The 21,699-nt window shown below is 42.0% G+C and overlaps 1 protein-coding gene across 4 annotated transcripts; it reads right to left on the reverse strand.

The window, feature by feature from the left end:
• Window positions 1-808: 808 nt before the first annotated feature.
• Ska3 (spindle and kinetochore associated complex subunit 3) lies at window positions 809-21,684 on the reverse strand. 4 transcript variants are annotated; one of them, XM_048442045.3, is made up of 9 exons: window positions 21,552-21,684; window positions 18,765-18,829; window positions 17,996-18,161; window positions 16,272-16,557; window positions 11,982-12,088; window positions 9,640-9,725; window positions 7,578-7,778; window positions 2,856-2,980; window positions 809-1,589 (listed from the first exon to the last, which is right to left on the reverse strand). In XM_048442045.3, exons 1-8 carry the CDS (start codon window positions 21,652-21,654, stop codon window positions 2,858-2,860), a joined length of 1,137 nt encoding a protein of 378 aa, XP_048298002.1. In that variant the 5' UTR covers window positions 21,655-21,684; the 3' UTR covers window positions 809-1,589; window positions 2,856-2,857. The 4 variants fall into 4 exon arrangements, with proteins under 4 accessions (XP_048298002.1, XP_048297997.1, XP_048297998.1 ...); XM_048442040.3 differs by having other exon boundaries at window positions 16,143-16,557; XM_048442041.3 differs by having other exon boundaries at window positions 2,852-2,980; window positions 16,143-16,557.
• Between the last annotated feature and the right edge of the window lie 15 nt (window positions 21,685-21,699).

Here is a 21,699-nt window from a genome sequence, read left to right on the forward strand (position 1 = left end):
AGCCACACATTGCAGGGAGCAGACACCTATGCCATAGTAAATTGGATCTCGTTTAAATAGTGGAAAACACCCTGGAAAGACCATGGCGTATATAGCCTGGTGAGCTGGAAGCACCATTCTAAGTGACAAGCTAGGGATAGTAGGGAAGTGCTGAGGGTGAGGCTCAGGGAAACAAAATTTGTACAATCTGAGGACCCAAGATCAAAACAAGCAGAGCCCAAGCCCACCACTAACCTTGAAAAGAGCCCATCCTGCCTTTCCCTTCTAGTCCTATCCACTTATTAGCTGTCTTTAGCAAAATTCCAAAGAGCTGCCTAAACCTGCAAGCCTAACAACCTCAGCCTCTGTATTCTCAGCAGCACTGAAAGAAAAGAATACTCTGCCTAAAAACACTCCTTCCCGAGTCACCAGCCTCTTCCCACCTCTGTACAACACTCCCCTCTTCCTGCACCACTGGCCTCTTCCCCACCTATGCTACAACACTCTCCTCTTCCCGCTTCTTTAAATACTAGATTTACTCATCATATTTTATGTGTGTTTTGCTTGCATGCAGTATGTGTACCACATCTGTGTGTGCTTGGTGCCCTGGAAGTCAGAAGAGGGCACTGGAGTTAGGGATGGCTGTGGACTACCACTCGGGTGCCTGGAATCAGATGGGGTCCTCTGCAGGAGAAACAGCAAACAGCACTCTAAGGGCGGGGGAAGCCCTGTGCCCAGCGCTCTGCACTCCCCCGCAGTCCCAGCCAGTAGTTAAGGTTCACCATAAATACCAGGGTGTGAAAGGTAGCACATGAAAGGTGGGCTAGAATTGAACTTTGAAAATTTTTTATTTTATATTATGTAACAAAAAATTATACAAGCACTTAGAATTCTCCACTTAATTTTCAATGCATAATTAAAATAATCTTTATGTCACACAAAATTTCCTAAAGCTGCTGGGAGGTGGTGACGCACTCCTTTAATCCAGCACTTACTTGGGAGCAGAGGCAGGTGAACACCGAAAGTGAGTTCCAGGACGCAGGACAGTCAGGGCTACCCAGAGAAACTCTGTCTTGGGGGAAGTGGTGGAAAAAAAATCCCTAAGTCCATTAAGTACCTTACAGTATCCGCTAATTATTTTGTCTCAAAATTTTAGCTGGTCTCTACAGAACACACGATCCTCATTCCCCTACTGGCTATAATGCAAACTCTCCCAAAAGTGCTATCATGGACTTAAGATTACTTTCCAGCTGTTCTTGGATCAGAAGGATATTAGATAGTTCTAGAATCAAGATGTTCCCATGGCTCCTGGTTCAGAATCTTCCAGATAGAATGAAGTTCAGATCTGCTGGGTGGCCAAGCTAGAATGGAAGCTGGAGAGGCCAACACAGTGTGGTGGAACAGAAGCAATCATGTAAGAATAAAAACAGTGAAAACCTGGAAGAAAAGAAGAGACTGACAGCAGTGAGCCCTCCTTCCACTTCCACAGGTCTGTGTAACCCAGCTAAAATTTCTAATAGAAAATTTTGAGAAGAACTTTAGTCCAGCTTGCTTCCCCATTTCTGTATTTCTGTCCAGCTTCTGTATTGGAAGTATCCACACTAGAATTTCTACAAACAGAAACAAATAAAATCAAGTAAGGACAATTAAGAGACATCAGGACACAAGGCAACATAGTAGCTAAGTATTCTACAAACACACACACACTAAAATTTTTTTATTAACAATTTTTTTTTTAGAAAACCTAAGTCAAACTTAACAAGATGAACTTAAGACACTAGTAAATATAGCTGAAGAACTTAACTTTTATTCTTCCAATTTATCTAGGAAGTCAATGCTTAGTAATTTATTTCATGATTTATTTTTTAAACGTGCAAAACTACATACTCTTACCCCATTACTCTAAATTTTGTCATTCTTCCTTCAAGTCTGAAGTAAAAGAGTAATTTACGAAGTTCCAGAGATACCAATCTCACAGATTTAACATTTATTCTTAAGTCTATACTCATGAAAATTAAGAATAGTCAGTACTAAACTGAACTAAAACCTGACTAGGTTCTTGACTCAGAATACTTGCTGCACATCTGTCGGCTCACACTAAAACACAAAATTAGACTGGGGTGTATGCATCTCATAAAAAATTCTTGGGACAGATTAAAGATTAACATTAAAATTTCAACTTCATTGATTAACCAAATTAAACTTTTAAAATGCTTATTAACTGTGAATTAACTGCAAATAATTTTCTTTCAGGTTTCTAAGCACTTCAAAACAGCTAATAAGGCAATATAACCTTTAAAATGTCAAAGTAGACTATACACATTGCACTTTTCTAACAGGCTGGGCTATTATCTTCTGTGATGATATAAATAGTACTGAATAAAATACGTGCTAAAAATCAGTTAAGTTCTTGATTAATCTCCCTCAAATTATAATTTTCAAAACACCCCAGGTTTTCCTAAGATTTAATGTCTTAAAAAACTTTTAAAATTTGCTGGGCGGTAGTGGTACATGCCTTTAATCCCATAAAACACTAATTTTTTTTTAAAAGAAAAGAGGATGGTGGCAGATGTTGAAGCAGATAGGCAGATGTGTGATTTGAAGCCAGCCTGGTCTATGTAGCAAGTTCCAGGCCAGCCAAGGCTATACAGTAAAATGCTATTTCAAGAATTAATAATAAAAAATAAAAAGGGAATGGATTCAGTACCACACAAACAGATTAGCTAATTCGGGATATGAGATCATGGGCCAGTTCCACGCCAGGCTGTTAGGCCTGCCTGGCAATGCGAATGAAAAGGGAAACCACTACTTCCATTTGTGCTCTATTTTTCAGTCTCAGGTAACACAGGCTCGTTCTGCGGTGGCATCTTACTCACTGTCACCAGTTTTCCTTGTTGGCAGCACCCCGGATGCTCTGCCCCTCATACTTAAGGAAGCCTTTCCTGGGTGGCTTCGCTTTAACCTCCAGTGGAGTAGCTAGGTTTGAGTTGTGCTTTAACATCTAAAAAGCAATGACACATCCAGAAGTTATAAACATTCAAGAAAAGCCATGAACAATTAGATAACGGTTACTTAAAATACTTTAAAAATCAGCAGTCTATACAGACATTGAACAGCAAAGACAATAAAAATGTTGCATGGAAGTTTGATGTCTGAAATCTAAAGTTATGGAAACATCCCGAGAGCCGCGCTGTCTCGCCGGTGGCGTGGGTGACAGGAGGGCGAACAGAGCAGCGCGCTGAAGAGAAGATGCACGATGGCTGTGACCGTGTGCGCAGCGCCCACACAAATCTGAGCAAATGCGCACCCATCATGGAGAGGGAGAGTCTTGCAGGCCCTACCTTTCCCCCGAGAATCTAGACACAGTTAACGAGGAGGCTGAGCGTCTTCAGTGGCTTAGCCTCTCCTAAACACACACTTGTGCTCCGGAAACAGCCCTAATGAAACCCATTTGAGGACACACTCACCCTCCTGTCTTCACATAAAAGTAGAGGGGTTCAGTTGGGAAGGGAAAGGACCTGCAAGAGTGGGACATGAGAAGGTACTGGGTGTCTGTGCGACTGTGAAGGCCAACATGATAAATTGTGTACATGGATGAAAATGTTATCACGTAAGCCAGGAAGTGGTGGCACATCCCAGCACTTGGGAGGCAGAGGCAGGAGGATCTCTGTGAGTTCGAGGCCAGCCTGGTCTACAGCGTTGAGTTCCAGGACAGCCAGGACTATACAGAGAAACCCTGCTTCGAAACCAAAATGAAAAAAAAAATCACGAAATCCATCATTTTATATAATTAACATAGGCTATTTAAAACGTGAAAAAGAAAAACTAGAAGCAGCATACAAAAACTAGGTCAGGTGTCCTTGGGACAGGGCACGCAATAAAAGGTAGAATAAGAAAAGCAAACAAGGAAACAAAGACAAGGTTCCCCACAACAGGAAATTGTAACCTTCTACACATACCCCACAAAGACAGCCGTTCTGTTCATTTTACCTCCTAAGAAAGCAAGCTGTCAGGAGGGACTGCAGACAGCTTAGCAGGTACGAGCAAGAACTGCTCTTAGAGAGGATTAGAGTTCGGTTCCCAGCCCCACTTTGGGCAGCTCACAATTGCTTGTAACTTTAGATCTGACGCGCTCTTCTCTCTACTCAGGCACCTGTACATATCCCACAGAGACACACATACATCACACACATAATTTAAAACAAAATAAATATTTAAAAAAGACAGAACTGTAACAGATCCTTTGTTGATCTTTCCGGGTGGGTCAGTTCTACTGGCATTTAGGCATTTTCTCACAGTTCACTGTCCTCATGGCTCCCCATGAGGTGGGAAAACTCTAGAATAGTCACTGAGGGATTTATTGCACCTAAGTACTGACTGCCCAACACCATAATAACCTGGATTAGAGCCAGACCAGCCCACAGCATCTACTAGTTGGTGATGTCCTACTACAGAGTCACCTATTTTAACATCATGTGAGTCAGTTTGAGAAATACAGACACATGTTATTAACGACACCCTGCTGTGGTAAGTATACAGAAAACAACATTTTCACTTCCTGCAGAACAATAAATAATCAATATGGCAACCACAGATAAAAACTAACAGAAACAACACACTGTAGAACATAAACTTAAAAAGAAAACACCTCCTGAGAGTAATATCACTAAAACCAAGTTAGGAACTGGTACTTGGTTCAGGAAAACCTTAAGGATTTTCTCAATATCCAAAGTTACACATTGGCTTGATGGTAAATATGACAGTTTATATGCAATTTCGGTTCTCTAATACAAATATAAAATTGTGAAAATATTATGGCGCCCACACGTGGATAACTGAATCCACAGAAAGCTTGAGAAAGCTTGGGAAAGAATAGAGTAAAGCATGTTTTCTTGGTAGCAGCAATTTCTCGGGTCTACTCTGCTTGCTAGAGGCAAGCAAATGCTCTCGTATAAGAGAGACTTCCTGACTCAGCTTTAGCTGCAAAACCCTGCAGCTCATTAAGAGGTCCTGCCACGAAACACTTATGGTGTTGATCAAAAGCTGAATGCATGCTTTTCGGTTTTCAGCCATAGCAGGAAAAAAGCTGCGCTGTTTTAAAATGCCGGCTTTCTGGACTGTCCTGCCAGGGCAATCTCTGACTCTTTCAGGCAGGCAGTCCGACTGAGTGTGGTCTGTGAGCAGAATGCTCCAGCTTGCTTGCTGGCACGAACCTTGGAATGCCATAGAGTTGTGGCAGTAAAAGGCTCCAGTGGTACCTCTACCACGAGTCTGGAAAGCTAAGGAATGGACTGGATCTAGCCGTCAAAGTCACGGTTTTAGACTCATGTGGTCAGAAAAAGAGAGATATACAGTAAAAAGAGATTCAAAGAGGAAGAAAACCTCTAAATGGTTTACTATGAGTTAAAAATATATGCAGGTTAAAAGGTTAAAGTCATTAAAAATAAAAAAGAAAGAGAGATATAGGGTGTGGTGGTACACACCTTTAATCCCAATGCCTGGGAGGCAGAGGCATATTGACCTCTGTGACTTCAAGAGACAGAGCTAGAGATTGACCTCTGTGACCTCAAGGTGTGGTAGTACACACCTTTAATCCCAATGCCTGGGAGGCAGAGACAGATCTCTGTGAGTTCAAGGTGTGGTAGCACACACCTTTAATCCCAGTGCTGGGGAGGCTGAGACAATGGGATCTCTTGAGTTCAAGGACAGCCTGGTCTACAGAGTTATTCCAGGACAAAGATATACAGAGAACCAGTCTCAAAAAGTAAAAGTAAAAGAAATAGAGGTTAAAATAAAGCCATCATAAAGATGGAAAATACACAGAGAATCTTGATACTGTATGCTATTATGCTCTCTTTGAATTGTTTGAATGCTGAGGAAGGAGCAATAGCTGCTAAAAGATATTTGTTTATAAATGCTGCTGAACTAATCCAAGATAGATATGTTCAAAATACCTTGACTTCTGAATTTGGATCTAAGGATATGATACTTTGGAAAGGAGGTTCTTCTTTTGTTTTCACAGAGGATGAGACCCTGTGGATTGCTTCTCTCCCAATATGGTATGATAGACCACGTCCTCCTGAAAGGTTACTGTGAACATCCTCAAGAAATTACTTCACTCAACTGCCAACTGAGATGAACCTGGCAGACAGGTTTTACCATGAAAGACCTGATTAACAGCACCCCTATTCAGCAGGAAGAAGTTTGGAGAGAAATAACTATGTCCATATTCCCAGATATTGTTTATAAATGTTCTTTTACATTTAAAGGGGGATATAATATAGATATGAATAATTTCATTGGTATGGATTTTAAGGTCAATTTTGTTATATGTATATATATTTCTGATCTTGATTGATGGATTGTGATTGTATAGTTCATTTAAAAATGCAATGTATAATTAAAAATATAGGTTGTTAATGGGTAATCATCGATAATAGTCAAGCTTGTAGTAATGTTAGTTTGATTTTCTAGATGTGCATAGATATATTTCAGAGAGACATTCTTCATATCTTTCAAAGACTACAGAACATAGCATTTAATGTTTTAATAACTTAGGACAATGAGACAAGTCTGCTCCTGGCAGCACCAATCTACTTCAAGAGGAAGTTGGGCATCGAAGAGGCTCCTTATGGAGTTGGTTAGCCATTTGGGCAAGAAACTGCTCTTGCCTGGACTGTTGTATAAACTGGACACAGAGAACCCACAGAGAGAGGACTGCTAAACTTGCCTAAAGGTGAGATGATCTTTCGAGGTTCTTGATTCATGAAAGAGTCTGCGAGACATTCTGCAGGACACAGCAGATAGTGACTGAACTGCCTTTGAAATTTCCTGCTTCATGGAAATGTCTCCGGATATTATGGGCCTAAAGGCCGAAAATGGATGCCCCAACGATACAGAGGAACTTTGGGTGACTGTCCAGGCAGCGAGATGTCTCTGTCATTTCTAGAGTTTTGGAAGTTGCTTACTTCTTGTTTACTTAGGTAATATATCCTTCTGGAGTCTTTGATGGAGTTAAAGAATGGATAGTCGTAATTATAGTTTTCCATTATTATGATAAAGATATAGTTATAAATATTGTGACTGTAATTCTTGCTTGATAACTGTTTTGTTATGTGTAATTTTACTATGTTAAAATGAAAGTCTTTCTTTTTTGTTTAAACAGAAAAAGGGGAAATGATGGAAGAGGGTTATCTGTCTATTGTGTTATTTTCATTGGTCAATAAAGAGACTGCCTTGGCCCTTTGATAGGACAGAAAATTAGGTAGGCGGAGTAAACAGAACAGAATGCTGGAAAGAGGGCTATGAGGCAGAAGCCATGGAGCCAGCCACCAGGTCAGACATGCTGAATCTTTTCTGGTAAGCCACTACCTCGTGGTAGCACCACGAGATTATTAGAAATGGGTTAATCAAGATGTGAGAGTTAGCCAGTAACTAACTCTCTAGAGATAATGGGCCAGGCAGTATTTAAATGAATACAACTTATGTGTTATTATTTCTGGGGCTAAGCTAGCCGTGCGGGAGCTGGGCAGGATGATAAGCAGGCCTGCCCGCAGCCCCTCACTACAATATTAGAAAACAATAGCCCGGGAACCAACCTGGAGAATGTCCTCTGGAATTGTAGTGACTTCCGGAGGAGTAGGTGTTCTGATAGTTTCACAAGAAGTAATTGTAGGAGAAGGGGGGTCTTCAAAATTCTCATAGCATTCATCTGAATTTAAAATTAATGGAGCACAATCTTCAACTTCTAGATCACTTGATGAACTATTTAGTTTTGATAATGGATAATTTTTATATACCTACAGGAGAAAAATAAATCACTGAATTATGATAAGTAAATAATAATGTTGTAAATAAATCTTTATTCAATTAACTCTACTGGAGTCTATTAAAGCAGGCCCACAAATGATCCCACTTTCCTGACCAAATTCTACCAAAATCAAGAAAATTGTATATAAAGACAAAGTACTATCTTCACTATTAATGCAAACTTTTGGGGAGAACTCAACAGAATGGTGGCTGAACCCCAGATCTGGGCAGATTCCCCACCCCATCTTGGGCAGCACAAAACTGACCAGTTGAGAGCTCAAGTGGAAGAGGTGGGTAGCAGCTCCTGAGTCCTAAGGAGGAAGATTAGAGTTCTAACTTCATGAAATGTTACCAAAGCTGTGAGTGCAGAATTCAGTGCTAAGGGTGGAACAAAGAACAAAGGAGGAGGCTACTCTGGGCTAGACATGAAAGCCCAGCTCAGAACAGAATGTCTATATACGCTGCCTGCATACACACAGGATGGTTCCCACATCTAAGAGAGACTTAACATAGACTCAAGTCATGCCAAGTCTCAAGTTAATAAAGACAGAGTGGTTGCCGGGCGGTGGTGGCACACGCCTTTAATCCCAGCACTTGGGAGGCAGAGGCAGGCAGATCTCTGTGAGTTCGAGGCCAGCCTGGGCTACAAGAGCTGGTTCCAGGACTGGCTCCAAAGCTACAGAGAAACCTTGTTTTGAAAACAAATATATATATATATATATATACACACACACACATACAGAATGGTTAGCAATATCACAGCAACAGGGTGCCTTCCACAGGGATAGAAACACAACAAGTGGGTGTGATGGTGCAGGCAAGAGGTTGTAGTCAATTCTCAGCGATGAAGCAAGGTCAAGGCCCTTCCACATGAAGCCCATTCTCTTAAACAAAATGAAAATACACACACAACAAAAGATGTAAATGAGCTGAAAAATGGCAAGTGCCTGCAGGCAGCCGCCACGTGAAAAGAAACTGTCAGCTGCAGCACTGTCCAGTATCACTAGCTGCATCTCAAGGGCACCAAGCTACATTTTAGTGCTTAAAGATACTCTGATTGCAGGCCACCATACTGAACGCTAAAAATGACAGAGCATTCCCACTATCAGCAGAGTACTGGCTGTCTCAACTGACTAATGAGGAAGGTTTTGATTATGTTAGATAAGGTAACAAGGAAAACTGAATTGGGGAGACATTAAATTACTTAAAAATCTCTTACTCAGGGAGAACTACTTCGATCTGTTTCTACTAATTCTTTTTTCTTTTTTGAGGGGGAGGAGGGACTTCAAGATAGGGTTTCTCTGTAGCTTTGGAACCTGTCCTGGAACTCACTCTGTAGACCACATGCTCCGCCTGCCTCTGCCTCCCAAGTGCTAGGATTAAAAGCGTATAACCATTTATCTTCAACAACAACAACAAATTTCTTGAAAATATCCTTTTCGCTTGGTCTTACCTAATTTTTAGGTCATGACTGAAGCTGATATCAGCTCAGATCTGCTCACTGCATTCACTCTGCTGCTTGCTCACTAGCCTTTTACATTTCTGTAGGCATCCTTCTCTCTTGGATTTTCAAGACAGGGTTTCTCTGTAGCTTTGGTGCCTATCCTGGAACTAGCTCATGTAGACCAGGCTGGCCTCAAACTCACAGAGATCCACCTGCCTCTGCTTCCTACTGCTGGGAAAGCTGTGCACACCACCACCCGGCTTCTATACTGCCATGAACAGATTCTGACACGATATGCACATTCCTAAGAGCTGCACTAGTCCAATCTGTTAGACATATGAAGTCCAGAAGTCATGACTGAGTCCTAAGGAGGAAGATGAGAGCTTTTAACTTTAGTGGAACTTTACCGAAGCTCTATTGCCCACTGTAGAAGGAATTTTCAAACCAGGAGTACAGAATTTAGGTGGCAACGGTGAATCTGTATATTCAGCATCTAGAAGACATAAAATAGAAATGAAAATTAAGTTGAAATTTGGGGCAGGGAGCAGAAACCGGAAGCTGCAGAAGTTGCCACACGCAGTAAAGCAGTCAGTTCTGCTGTGGCGGGGAGTCTACAAAAATCCGCTTAGGTAAAAGCAAGCCAAGCGGGCAGGGTTGGGACTGTCTGGGTCGAGGACTGGCTAGGCCGTCCACCTGGTAGGTGTGGAGTCCAAATTCACGTGGGTGGCAAATGAAGGACGCTTAAAAGAAATCCCACACTAGCTCAGAACCGAGAACTAGACGGTTATTTATTTAGGGGTAGACTCACAAGTCAGAATCCTCTGGTCAGAAACTGAATCCCGCAGTGTGGGCACATGCTCTACATCGGCTTATACAGCCTAAGAGGCCACGCCCCAGTGTTCAGGCAACCACTGGCCATAGGACTTCCTACAGCATGTGTGTAGGTGTGCGCATGAGTATAGGAGCCGAAGCAGTCAAATATTTCCCCGGAGCTGGAGGAGGTGGCTGGGTGCCTGATGGGAGTGCTAGGAATCGAATCCAGGTCCTCTAGAAGAGCAGTATATGTTCCTACCACTGAGTCATCCCTGGGGTCCCAGTATTCCATTTTTTAAGTTAAAATTATTGTCTCGAAAAATTAAAAAAAAATCTGATTATGGTGTGTGGTTTGGTTGTATAAGAAAACCAAAACTGTCCAATTCGCATACATACCTATCATGAATAAAAGTTGTGTGGTGTAAGAGCAGTACCAAGTCATGAATTCTGCTGTGATCAGTAACACATGATAGTGACAAGCTACTGGGGATCTAACCCAGTTGTCAGAATGCTTGCTAAGGCCTGGGTTCAGTCCCTACTATCAAAATAATTTTTAAAAAATCAAATTAGCTATAAAGATAACTCTAAAGAACTCTATTTAAAACCATGTAAATAGGCCATTGAAAACGCTCAGCAGGTAAAATCACTTGCCACATAAACCTTATGACTGCTGTTCAATGCCCATGACACAGTGACTCTCAAAAGTTTTCCTTTGACGTCTGTACACACTATGGCAAGCACATACCCATACTCAAATACCCACCCACCCACCCATACAAACATAGAAGAAACAAGCAAACTGTAACGTGTTGGGTACAGCACACTTCACCTGGTGGGGAGCCTCCCTCACCTGCACAGAGCCTGGAGTTCAGTCCCCAGCACCACAGAAAACGAGGTGGTGGAGGATCAGAAAGGGTGAAGCGAGGGCTGAAGCGGCGGCTCAGAGGTTGAGAGCACTTGCTGCTCTTGTAGAGGGCCTAGGTTGGTTCTGAGCACTCACATAGCAGCTCACAACCACCTGCACCATGAGCTCCACGGCCAGTGCCGCCTTCTGCCCTTTGTGGACACTACACACACGGTGCACAGACATTCATGCGGGCAAAACACTCATATACATAAAATGAAAATAAATAAATTTTGTTGGGGAGTGTTACTTTAAGGTGTCTGACCTTTGGTTATGCTGCATTTGTTTAACTCTGTGAAGCTGTGATTCTTTGACTGTCTAAAATACCTGATAAAGAGCTGAATAGCGAAGCAGGAGCAAGGATAGGTGGGGCATCCGAAGGATGCTCAATCATGCCACAAGGACATGTGCTCAACTATGTTCATAGCAGCTTTGTTTGTCATGGCCAGAACCTGGCAACAACCTATTTGCCCCTTAACCAAAGAACAGATAAGGAAAATGTGGTACATTTACACAATGGAGTACTACACAGCAGAGAAAAAAATGACAGCTTGAGTTTTGCAGGAAAATGGATGGAGCAAGAAAACACTATTTTGAGTGAGGTCACCCAGACACAGAAAGACAATTAAATTATCACATGTACTCACTCATAGGTGGTTTTTAAACATAAAGCAAAGAAGGCCAGTCTACAAACCACAATCCCAGAGAACTAGACAACAATGCAGACACTAAGAGAGACTTACACAGATCTAATCTACATGGGAAGTAGAAAGTAGAAAAAGACAAGATCTCTTGAGTAAATTGGGAGCATGGGGACCTTGGGGGAGGGCTAAAGGGGACAGGCAGGGAGGGGAGCAGAGAAAAATGTAGAGCTCAATAAATATAAATTTAAAAAAAAAGAAAAAAGAACCACCCAAACAAACAAAAAAGACACAGTAAACTACCTAAGGTTAGTAATCTAAAAATAGAGAATCGTTGTGTCCACAGTTAACCAGGAAAAAGTACAAATGAGAAGTTAATTTTTAAACTCACCAGTCTTTCCCAGCTGCTGGCTTACAGAACGAGGAATGGCAAAAGAACTCTCAGTGGTCACAGACCCTGTCCCCATGGCCTCTCCACTGGCAGTGCTCAAAGGGGAACTGTAAAGTCACAAGAGTTAAACTTCATCTTACTATATTTCAGTTTGGGGTCGTTCATTTTTGGTTTACGAAATAAAGACCAATAAAAGAAATTAAAATAATTTAGAAATGCATTTGATATACACACCTTTAAATATTTAAAGTAGTATACATATTTATTTTAAATAATCAAATATATAAAACAAGGTGTGGAGGCACATACACACAATTCTAGCACTTGAAAGACAATAGGTGATTCCCTGCTTGATCACCCTGAATTAGAAATCTGTGGATATTACCCAGTACACACAGTAAGTTAGCATTAATAAGCTAGTGTGGCAGGATTTGCTTTTTTTTTAATTAGTCTATCTGGTAGAAAGCAAAATTATTGAAGCCCATTGACAAGTTGGGTGGAAGGAGGTTAGAGAGATGGTTCAGTGGTTAAGAGCACTGGCTGCTGTTCCAAAGGACTAGGATTCAATTCCTTACGCGAATCCTAGGTGCTCTGACACCCTCTTTCACCAGGCATGAACAAGGTGCATGCAGACACACATTCAGATTAAAGACCCAAACACACAAAAAACTTAAACTAGAAACACACAAACAAAATAAAACTGTCATTATTTTAGAGTAAAAAGACGAAATCTGTCATTTTATTAAGACTGACATGCTCTAGCTGGGCAGTGTGGTGCACAGCTTTAACCCCAGCACTCTGGAGGCAGAGACAGGCGGATCTCTGCGAGTTTGAGGCCAGCCAGGGCTACTCAGAGCAACACTATGTGTGTGATGTGTATGGGGGATTGACTTGACCAATTACACAAATACACAGGAAAGAATACTGCATGCTGCGCAGATCCTATCACTCCTTAGAAAATTAATAGCATACACTTCATTGATGAAATTACTGATTTGAGATTTAAAATATGAAACAGCTGAAATCTTTCTAAAAGTGGGCTGGAGAGATGGCTCAGTGTTTCCCGCCCTTCCAGAAGACCCCAGTTCAGTTCCTAGGCACAGACATCAGGGATCAGGAACAGCTCATGTTACCCTAGTTACAAAGGCTAAGATTAAAAAAAAGAAAAGTGATGGCATACATACACCTTTAATCTCAGCACTCAGAAGGCAGGGGCAGGGGAGTCTTTGTCAATGTCAGGCCTTCCAAGAATACACAGAGGCGCCCTGACTCAAAGGAACAAAATCAACAACAAAAACTCAACCAAACTCAAAACCCCAAGTTTTGCTGGCATGGAAGTCAGGAAAGCGGGGCACATTCTTTTACTACTGTGGGAGTTTAAACCACTGTTGGGCATGTACCCATAGGAATCTATATCCTACTATAGAAATACATGCTCAATTACATCCACTGTTGCTTTATTCATGGCAGCCAGGAAAGGGGAGAAGCTTGCATGTTCATCAACTGACAATGCGGCACATTTACACAATGGAACATTAACATTATTCAGCTGATAAGAAAAATGAAATCATGACATTGTAGGTAAATGGATAGAGCGGTAAACAATCATATCTTCTCTTGAATGTAGAATGGATACAGTACTGGTGTGTGTATGTGTGTGTGTGATATGGGACTCTCCTCTGTATGCTGTGAATATGATTGGTGAATTAATAAAGAAACTGTCTTGGCCCGATAGCGTAGGGTAGAGAAAGCGAGGTAGAGAAAGCTAAACTGAATGCTGGGAGAAAGAAAGGCAGAGTCAGAGAGAAACCATGGAGCTACTGCCAGAGACAGACATGCTGAAACTTTGCCGGTATGCCAGAGCCTTGTGGCGATACACAGATTAATGGAAATGGGTTAAATTAAGAGTTGGGCAGCAATACACCAAGCAAATTAATTAATTAACTGATTTAGTGAATACAGTTTCTGTGGGATTATTTCGGGAGTCTGGGCGACTGGGAAACAAGTAAGCAGCCTCCTACAACGTGTGTGTGTGTTTGTGGTGTACAGAGATGGTGGCTGTATAACGAAGTATGAAGGATTAAGTGGGGTGGGGGATGAGGGCAGGATAGAGGGACAACTAATACTAAAAACCTTTGAAAAAGGCATGAAGACCCACTACTGTAAAAGTTTCTTAAAACACATGAAGAGTTTAAATGGAGTTACCCTATAACCAGAAACAATAGTGCCATCCCCAAGATATCACAGATTAAAAAGCCCAGTGACGGGCTAGAGAGAAGGCTCAGAGGTTAAGAGCACTGACTGCTCTTCCAGAAGTCCTGAGTTCAATTCCCAGCAACTATATAGTGGCTCAAACCTATCTATAATGAGATCTGGTGCCCTCTTCTGGCGTGCAAGCAGAATACTGTAAACATAATAAATAAAATTTGAAAAAAAAAAAAAGGCCAAGTGCCTGGAATGGGTTATCTTTCAGGGTTATTTGTTGGTGAGGTGGTTATTTGTTGGTGAGGTCCCATAGACTCCCACACATTACAGATGACATATGTCCACTGGAATTTCAGAAATAAAACCACGCCTAACACCTAACACTACTATTGGGGACAAGAACCCATGGCTAGATGGGTCTTAGGAAAGAAACTACTATTAATTCTGATACATGGACATAGTATTAAACTGAAGCTTAATGACATGGTTACCCCACTTATTAGTGTGCCCACCTACCCAACCCTTTCTTAAGACAAGCTCTATGTAGCCCTGCTTGTCCAAGAGTTTACTATGTTAGACCAGTGATGTGGGATTCCCCTCTGTATGCTGTGAATACCATTGGTTAATAAAGAAGCTGCTTTGGGGCTATTGCAGTGCAGAATAGGGCAAGGCAGGAATTCCAAGCAGATGGAGGAGGAGAAAGATGGTGGAGTCAGAGAGAAGCCAAGTAGCTGCCGTGGAAGACCAACACTGGACACTTATTGGTAGGCCACAATCATGTGGCGATACACAGATTAATAGAAATGGATTAATTTAAGATATAAGAGCTAGCCAATAAGAAGCACGAGCTAATAGGCTAAGGAGTGTTGTATTAATACAATTCTGTGTGATTAATTCCGGTCTGGGCGGCCCTCCGACTACAGACTAGGCTGACCTTAAACTCAGAGATATGCCTCCTGAGTGCTGGGATTAAAGGCATGCACCACCACGGTCAGCCTGATTACTGTATCTCTCTGAGTCTTTATAAAGGCAGCTTCATTTTTTGTTATTTTTGTTTTGTTCGAGACAGGCTCTCTCTACACAGCCCCAGCTGTTCTGGAAATCTCACTACAGAGACCAGGATTGCCTTGAACTCTTGACAGAACAGCCTACCTCTGCCTCCTGAGTGCTGGGAGTAAAGGTGTGCGCCAACACATCTGCTCAGCTGGGAGAAGCTTCTTTTTGCAGCTGACCATTACACAGAGATTTACTACAGTCAACATGGGGAGGGTAAAAGACAACAGAGTGCTCAGCCCTAACTGGGATATGAGCACCCTGAGTCTTGGGATCGTCTTGGGAGAAGAGGTGGAGATTAAGAGCTAGAGGCAGTAGATGACGACATTAAAATGTGTTTTCCTGACACAATAGGCAGTTATTTGCACATATGAACTCACAACCATTTTGACAGAATACTTAAGGTTAAATTATACAAAATGCCAACATGGAGGATGAAGGAAGTCACAAAGTCTCATCCTTAGCGGAGGAGCTGCAGACAACTGTCATCTGCTGTTTTCTTTAAGGTAGACTATGCTTCAGCAGTAAAAGGGCAACACAAGTCAGACTCCATGGGTTATTAAAACAAAAGAAAACAAAACAAAATCCCAAACAAACAAAAAGACACAAATTGGAGGAGCTTAGGTACTAAAATCAAAAACACTGTATAAAGTTTCCAAATAATTAACAAAAATATTCTCAAGGGGCTGGAGGCTCAGCAGTTACCATCACACATGACTCTAGGACCAGAGTTTGGTTCCCAGCATCTACATCAGACAGCTCACAGGTCGTGTACCTCCAGTTCCAAGGGGGATTCAATGCCTGTGCCTCTGAGGGCACCTGAACATGAGCTCACCAGCACATACTCACACATGTAATTAAAAATCACAAAAATAAATACTTAAAAACTTTCAAGTTGTTTACCTTTTAATATTCTTCATATTTTTAAGTCCCATTGTATAATCTTCATTTAAACACATAGTGTATTCGGATATACCAAAGTGTTCTAATTTAGGAGTTTTACACTCAAAATCATCCATCTTTAGAGCACACCTGGGAGTCTTTGGGACTGTGATGCAAGAGTCTTTGGCAGGAGGGGTTTCAGACAGGCACTCTTCTTCAAGGTTCTCAGTAGTCTGCGGAGGATTTGGTGTGACTCGGGAGACCATGTACCGCTCAAGTCCAAAATCTGAAAGCTGTGGGCTGTACAGTAGGGGCTTTTCAGCAACAGAACTGCTGGGAACACACGGCTCAGGCTTCTCGCCCTCCACTCCAGGTTTCTGAATGTCTTCACACACACCCAGCTCCGAGGTCGGGTCACTGACCGTGCACTCACATACTGGGAGGAAAAGCCAAAGACGTAATTTCTGGCCAAACACCAAGACAGAAAATCTCTTGATCATTAAAACAACACAGTGTAGCCCACCCCAAATATTCCACATCAGTCAACTGTCTGTTCTGCAAGTCTGGTATATATGTCTTATCTGCTTGTATTCCATCTAGACACTTGAGAGAAATGAAACTGCTTTGAAAAAACCAACACCCACTAAAAAATCCAATTTCTTATTCCTCAATATGATTTATTGATCAGACTTAAGTTTTCTGAAAGTATTATTAGTATGGAATTAGTGTATAAGCATCTTTATTGTATATTTAACACAAACTGTAACAATATGATTTTAGACTTTTGGTTTTGTAAAAATTTTCAATTACATTTTGTTTATTTTATGTGTGCCACAGGGTACATGTGGGTCCTGGAAATCAAATGCAGGTTGTCAGGTTAGGTGACAAGTGCCTTTACCCAGAGCTGTTTTGCTAGCCATAGACTTAACTTTTGAGTACCTAAGTACAAAAAAATAGGAGTATCTGAATCTATGATTATTTTAGGAGGAAAACAAACTATATAATATACATTTTCTAACTTCCAAAGTAAACTGGATTCTAGTACATGTTGATTAACATACCACACATATATACTTGCTGGATTTCATTAATGCTTTCTTCATATACAAAGATCATCTTCATAAAAGACCAAGCTATTGAAGCACATTAAAGCCAGCCAGAGAGATAATGGGCAGAATGGCAGCAGCAGCGTTAACACTGGGCAACAAACACCAGCTGGCCTCCAAAGGGCTGCAAAATGCTCAGCTCTAACTGGTCTTTATGAGACCTCATGAAGTAGATACATTAAATACCCCCACCTACCATTGAGGAGCAAGGTCAGTTATTAGACCCTGAGTAATGACAACTTTTCAGCTGGCGACCCTTCTCTCCCCAGTTCCTAGGTTACAGGCATGTGCTGCTTTGATGAGCCACTATGGTACAGTAACCAGTGCAAATAAAAAATTACTTTATTAATTTATATAGCTCATGCACCTTGTTCTCCTGAGCAGGAGTCTTAATATAAGAGAAACGAGAGAGTATCCAGTGGTTCTCCAGCTACTTATTGGTAGAGCTAACCAGGCTCACTTTTCCATTTTCAACAGCTCAAAGACACTTTCATCCAGCACCATGAAAAGAAGAGCAAGGGCAGTTTTATTTCTTGCAGCAAGTCTTACTACTATGTAGCCCAGGCTAGCCTGAAGCTTGCTAGTGTCCAAGAGGTCCTTCAAATTCAAGTACAAGGACTACTTCACAGTGTACCACTGACTAGCACAGAGTGCTGAAGGCTCACCGAACAACCCAACAGACAGAACTCAGGCCCCAGTCAAGCCTTTTGCTGTCTTACTCATTCTGCCTTCTGACCCAAGATGCTAAGAAATGAAAGTCAGTCAAACCTGAATCTTCCTTGTCACGTGTCTGATAGCCATACTTCTGGAAAAACTCTCTTAGTTTCATGATGTCTGTTGAATTTTTTTTCATCAGCACTTTTGTTGCCTTTATGAATCTTGTGCTATCTTGACTTTCCAATCTTGCTTCATTGAGATGAGTGGTAACATCATCCTTTTAGGGAGAAAGCAAATATAATACGTATGGTCTAATCTATTGTGTAATGGCTATCATTATGCTTAAAGTTAAGACTTACTATGCTCAAGAGACCAAAAAATAAAAAATAAAATAGCCTCTAGCATATAAGCCCCTAAACTGTACAGGCTATCCCCTAACTGCCCACTTCTCTCCTTCCCCAGACGTTGACGACTAATCTTAAAATTGACTGATCTTGTAAAATTTACTTTTGCTGCAAGAAGTCACAAGATTAACTGCCATTTCTGCTTTTGTAATCAAGCTTGCTTACTCTGCTCAAAAAGATGACCAGACTATCGCAAGACATACATGTTAAAATAGGCTCCTACCTACATGCACGCAGAATACTTGTAATCCTTGGCTTTTGCCTTGATAAACCCTGGGTTGATATGGCTAATCGCTACAGCTTGGGAGTGCTTTCAGGGACGATCCTGGTCCCAAGCAGTCAGGTGCCAGGAAATAAAAGGCCTCTTATTAACTAAAATCTTAGGTGCTGCCTGACTAGTGGATCTCTGAGAGACCCAGACTCATAACAACTTAAACTACAGAAAATCACCCACCATGAAAAATGATAAATAGTACCTTTAGAGTCTGAACTTCTGAGAGAAGGTCATATAAAACTCTCATTGGAGAACTCTCAAAGTCTTCTAGGAAGGAAGGGAAAAAGTTCAATAAGCATGAGGAGAACAGAAAAGTTAGTATAGTTTCTCAGACATAAAAATCCTGCTGGGTGTGGTGCCTTTAATCCCAGTAGCTGGAAGGCAGAAGCTGGCAGATCTCTGAGTTCCAGGATTTTCGGGGCTACACAGAAACCCTGTCTTAACAAACTAACAACAAAAACAAAATAAGTAAACAAATAACCTTCAATGAACAACAACACACAAAGTACATAAATCTCCAGACATAGCAGGCCAGGTCTTTGATTCACAACTGAGGCAAAAGCAGATGGATCTATTTGAGTTCAAGGGCAGATCCCAGGTTCTGATCAACACAGCAAGGGCTGCACAGTGAGTCCTTATCTCACCTAACAGACAAATGTCCTACAAACTATAACGACTGATACAACGGAGTAATGGAGTGACTGCTCTGCAATGTGGATGATGAACATGGGGAATGATGCTAAAGGTCTACACCCTCTAGGTTCTTTTCACAGGAAAGGTCCCGAATGGGCAACTCCACTCACAGAGAAAGACATAAGGTTGTCTAAAGCCAGCGTGGTGGTGATAGGATTGGGAGAACAACTGTTTGCTGGCATGACAGCTATTTTCTTTCTTTCTTTCCTTCCTTCCTTCCCTTCTTAAATGAATCGGTTTGTGTAACATGAACGGGGCCTGCTTGTTTGTGATTTCTGTCCCACCCGGTACCCTACAGCCGGCAAGCCCCCCAAAAAATAACACAGAGGACCCCGTAAGTTATAAAGCTGATTGGCCCATTAGGTCAGGCTACTTATTAGCTATTGTAGCTTATATTAACCCATTATTCTGATCTATGTTAGCCATGTGGCTCAGTAACTTTTTCAGTGGGGCAGGTCACAGCCTGTGGCTTCGGTGGTCTGGGCAGGAGTGGGAGGAATCATCTTCCTCCTTCCCAGAATTCTCCTGCTCTCATTGCATCATTTCTCTTCCTGTCTGGTTTTCCCGCCTATACTTCCTGCCTGGCCAATCAGCGTTTATTTAAAACAAGACTAACAGAATACAGACAATTCTCCCGCACCAGGTTTGGGTTTACTAAAGGAACACCTGTAAAGTTAGGAGCAGGCAAAACCTTCGATACTGAGAGTTCCACAACTGACTATACTAAGAACCAGTGAAAAGCATTCTTAAGAGTTTTACTGTGTGTAAATTATCTGAAAGTGAATTTGGAAGTCCATTTAGTGATCCAACACTATAGTCACTTTGTTGGTTAGGGTTTCTATTGCTGCAAGGAACACCATGACCAAAAGCAGCTTGGGGAGGAAAGGGTTTATTTGGCTTACACTTCCACATCACCCCCCATCAGTGAAGGAAGTCAGGACAGGAACTCAAACAGGGTAGGAACCTGGAGGCAGGGGCTGATGCAGAGGCCATGGAGGAGTGTTGCTTACTGGCTTACTCAGCCTGCTTCTACAGAACCATGACCACCAACCCAGGATAATCCATCCGCAGTGGGCTGGGCCCTCTCACATCACAAGCACAAAGAAAAAGCCCTCTAGGCTTGCCTACAGCCCAGTCTTATGGAGGTGTTTTTCAACTGGGATTCCCTCCTCAGAGGGCTCTAGCCTGTGTCAAGCTGACAGAAAATTAGCCTGCACAGCTATAAAGAGTGAAACTGCTGGGCAACTATCTTCTGTGTATTTTTATGTAATAATTAAAAAATTTTTTACAACTTTTCATTGTAAAAAGCAAATGCAGTTTGTGCAGAGGTAATGTTTTGGTAAGACTACTGACCAGCAAACACTTTGTGAAAAGCAATTTTTATAGAGTCGAAAATATTAATGCACTTTAATCTATTATGCTGCATTCACTCAAAAACATAAACAAATAGAGCACATTTTAAGCCCCTAAAATAAGAATGGCAGAAATGCTGCTAAAACAGTAAGTTATGTCTCTTGTGAGTTAAACAGAAAACATGTATACTCTTTCTACTGTTCTCTATCTTAAAGTTCCTACGGTGCATATTGATTTTAGAGTCACAAAAACATTTCCAAACGGACAGTTTGCCAGAACTAATAGGAATCTGTGTCTACAGAGTGCAATATTATTTAAGATACATTACAATTGTGACATTTTAAGAAAACAATTTCAAAATCTGAACCACTTTTGCAACAATTTTTTTGTTTGTTTGTTTGTTTTGTAGCTTTGGAGCCTATCTTGGAACTAGCTCTTGTAGACCACGCTGGTCTCGAACTCACAAAGATCCGCCTGCCTCTGCCTCCCGAGTGCTGGTATTAAAGGCCCGAGTGCTGGTATTAAAGGCGTGCGCCACCACCGCCCGGCTTGCAACGATTTTTTTTAAAGACAGGTTCTTACTGGAGCTCCCTAAGGGGCGCAGGCTGTTCTTGGGAGGCACTTGGGAGGCAAAGGCAGAGCTACTTCCAGGACAGACTCCAAAGCTACAGAGAAACCCTGTCTCGAAAAACAAAACAAAAGAAATGGTATTGAATTTTATTTATTAAAAAAAAAACCCAAAATACAGCAGTACTGAGTATCTGTACTGAAAATACAGTATTATTGGAGAAACTGCAGATGTCAGCTTCAACTCACACACAGGAGACAGGACGCCTGGCAAGCACAGTCAGCCTGGGCGACACGGGCGAAGCACAGCTTGCCTTCGCCCACCCTGGCGGGGGCCGCCGCCCACTAACAACCGCGCCCGCCCGCGCCCTCTCACCGCTGTCCTCGCCGTCCAGCGCCCGTGTCAGCCGGGCCGTCTCGCCGTCCAGCACGGCGGCCAGACTCCGCAGCTTACAGTGGAAACTCTGGATAGGGTTCATGCCGAGGGACGCTGAGCCGACCGCCGACCTCCTCACTCACTCTCC

This window comes from Myodes glareolus, chromosome 12 (genome assembly GCF_982192425.1).
Source record: "Myodes glareolus chromosome 12, mMyoGla1.1, whole genome shotgun sequence".
In the NCBI taxonomy this organism is placed as follows: Eukaryota; Metazoa; Chordata; class Mammalia; order Rodentia; family Cricetidae; genus Myodes; species Myodes glareolus.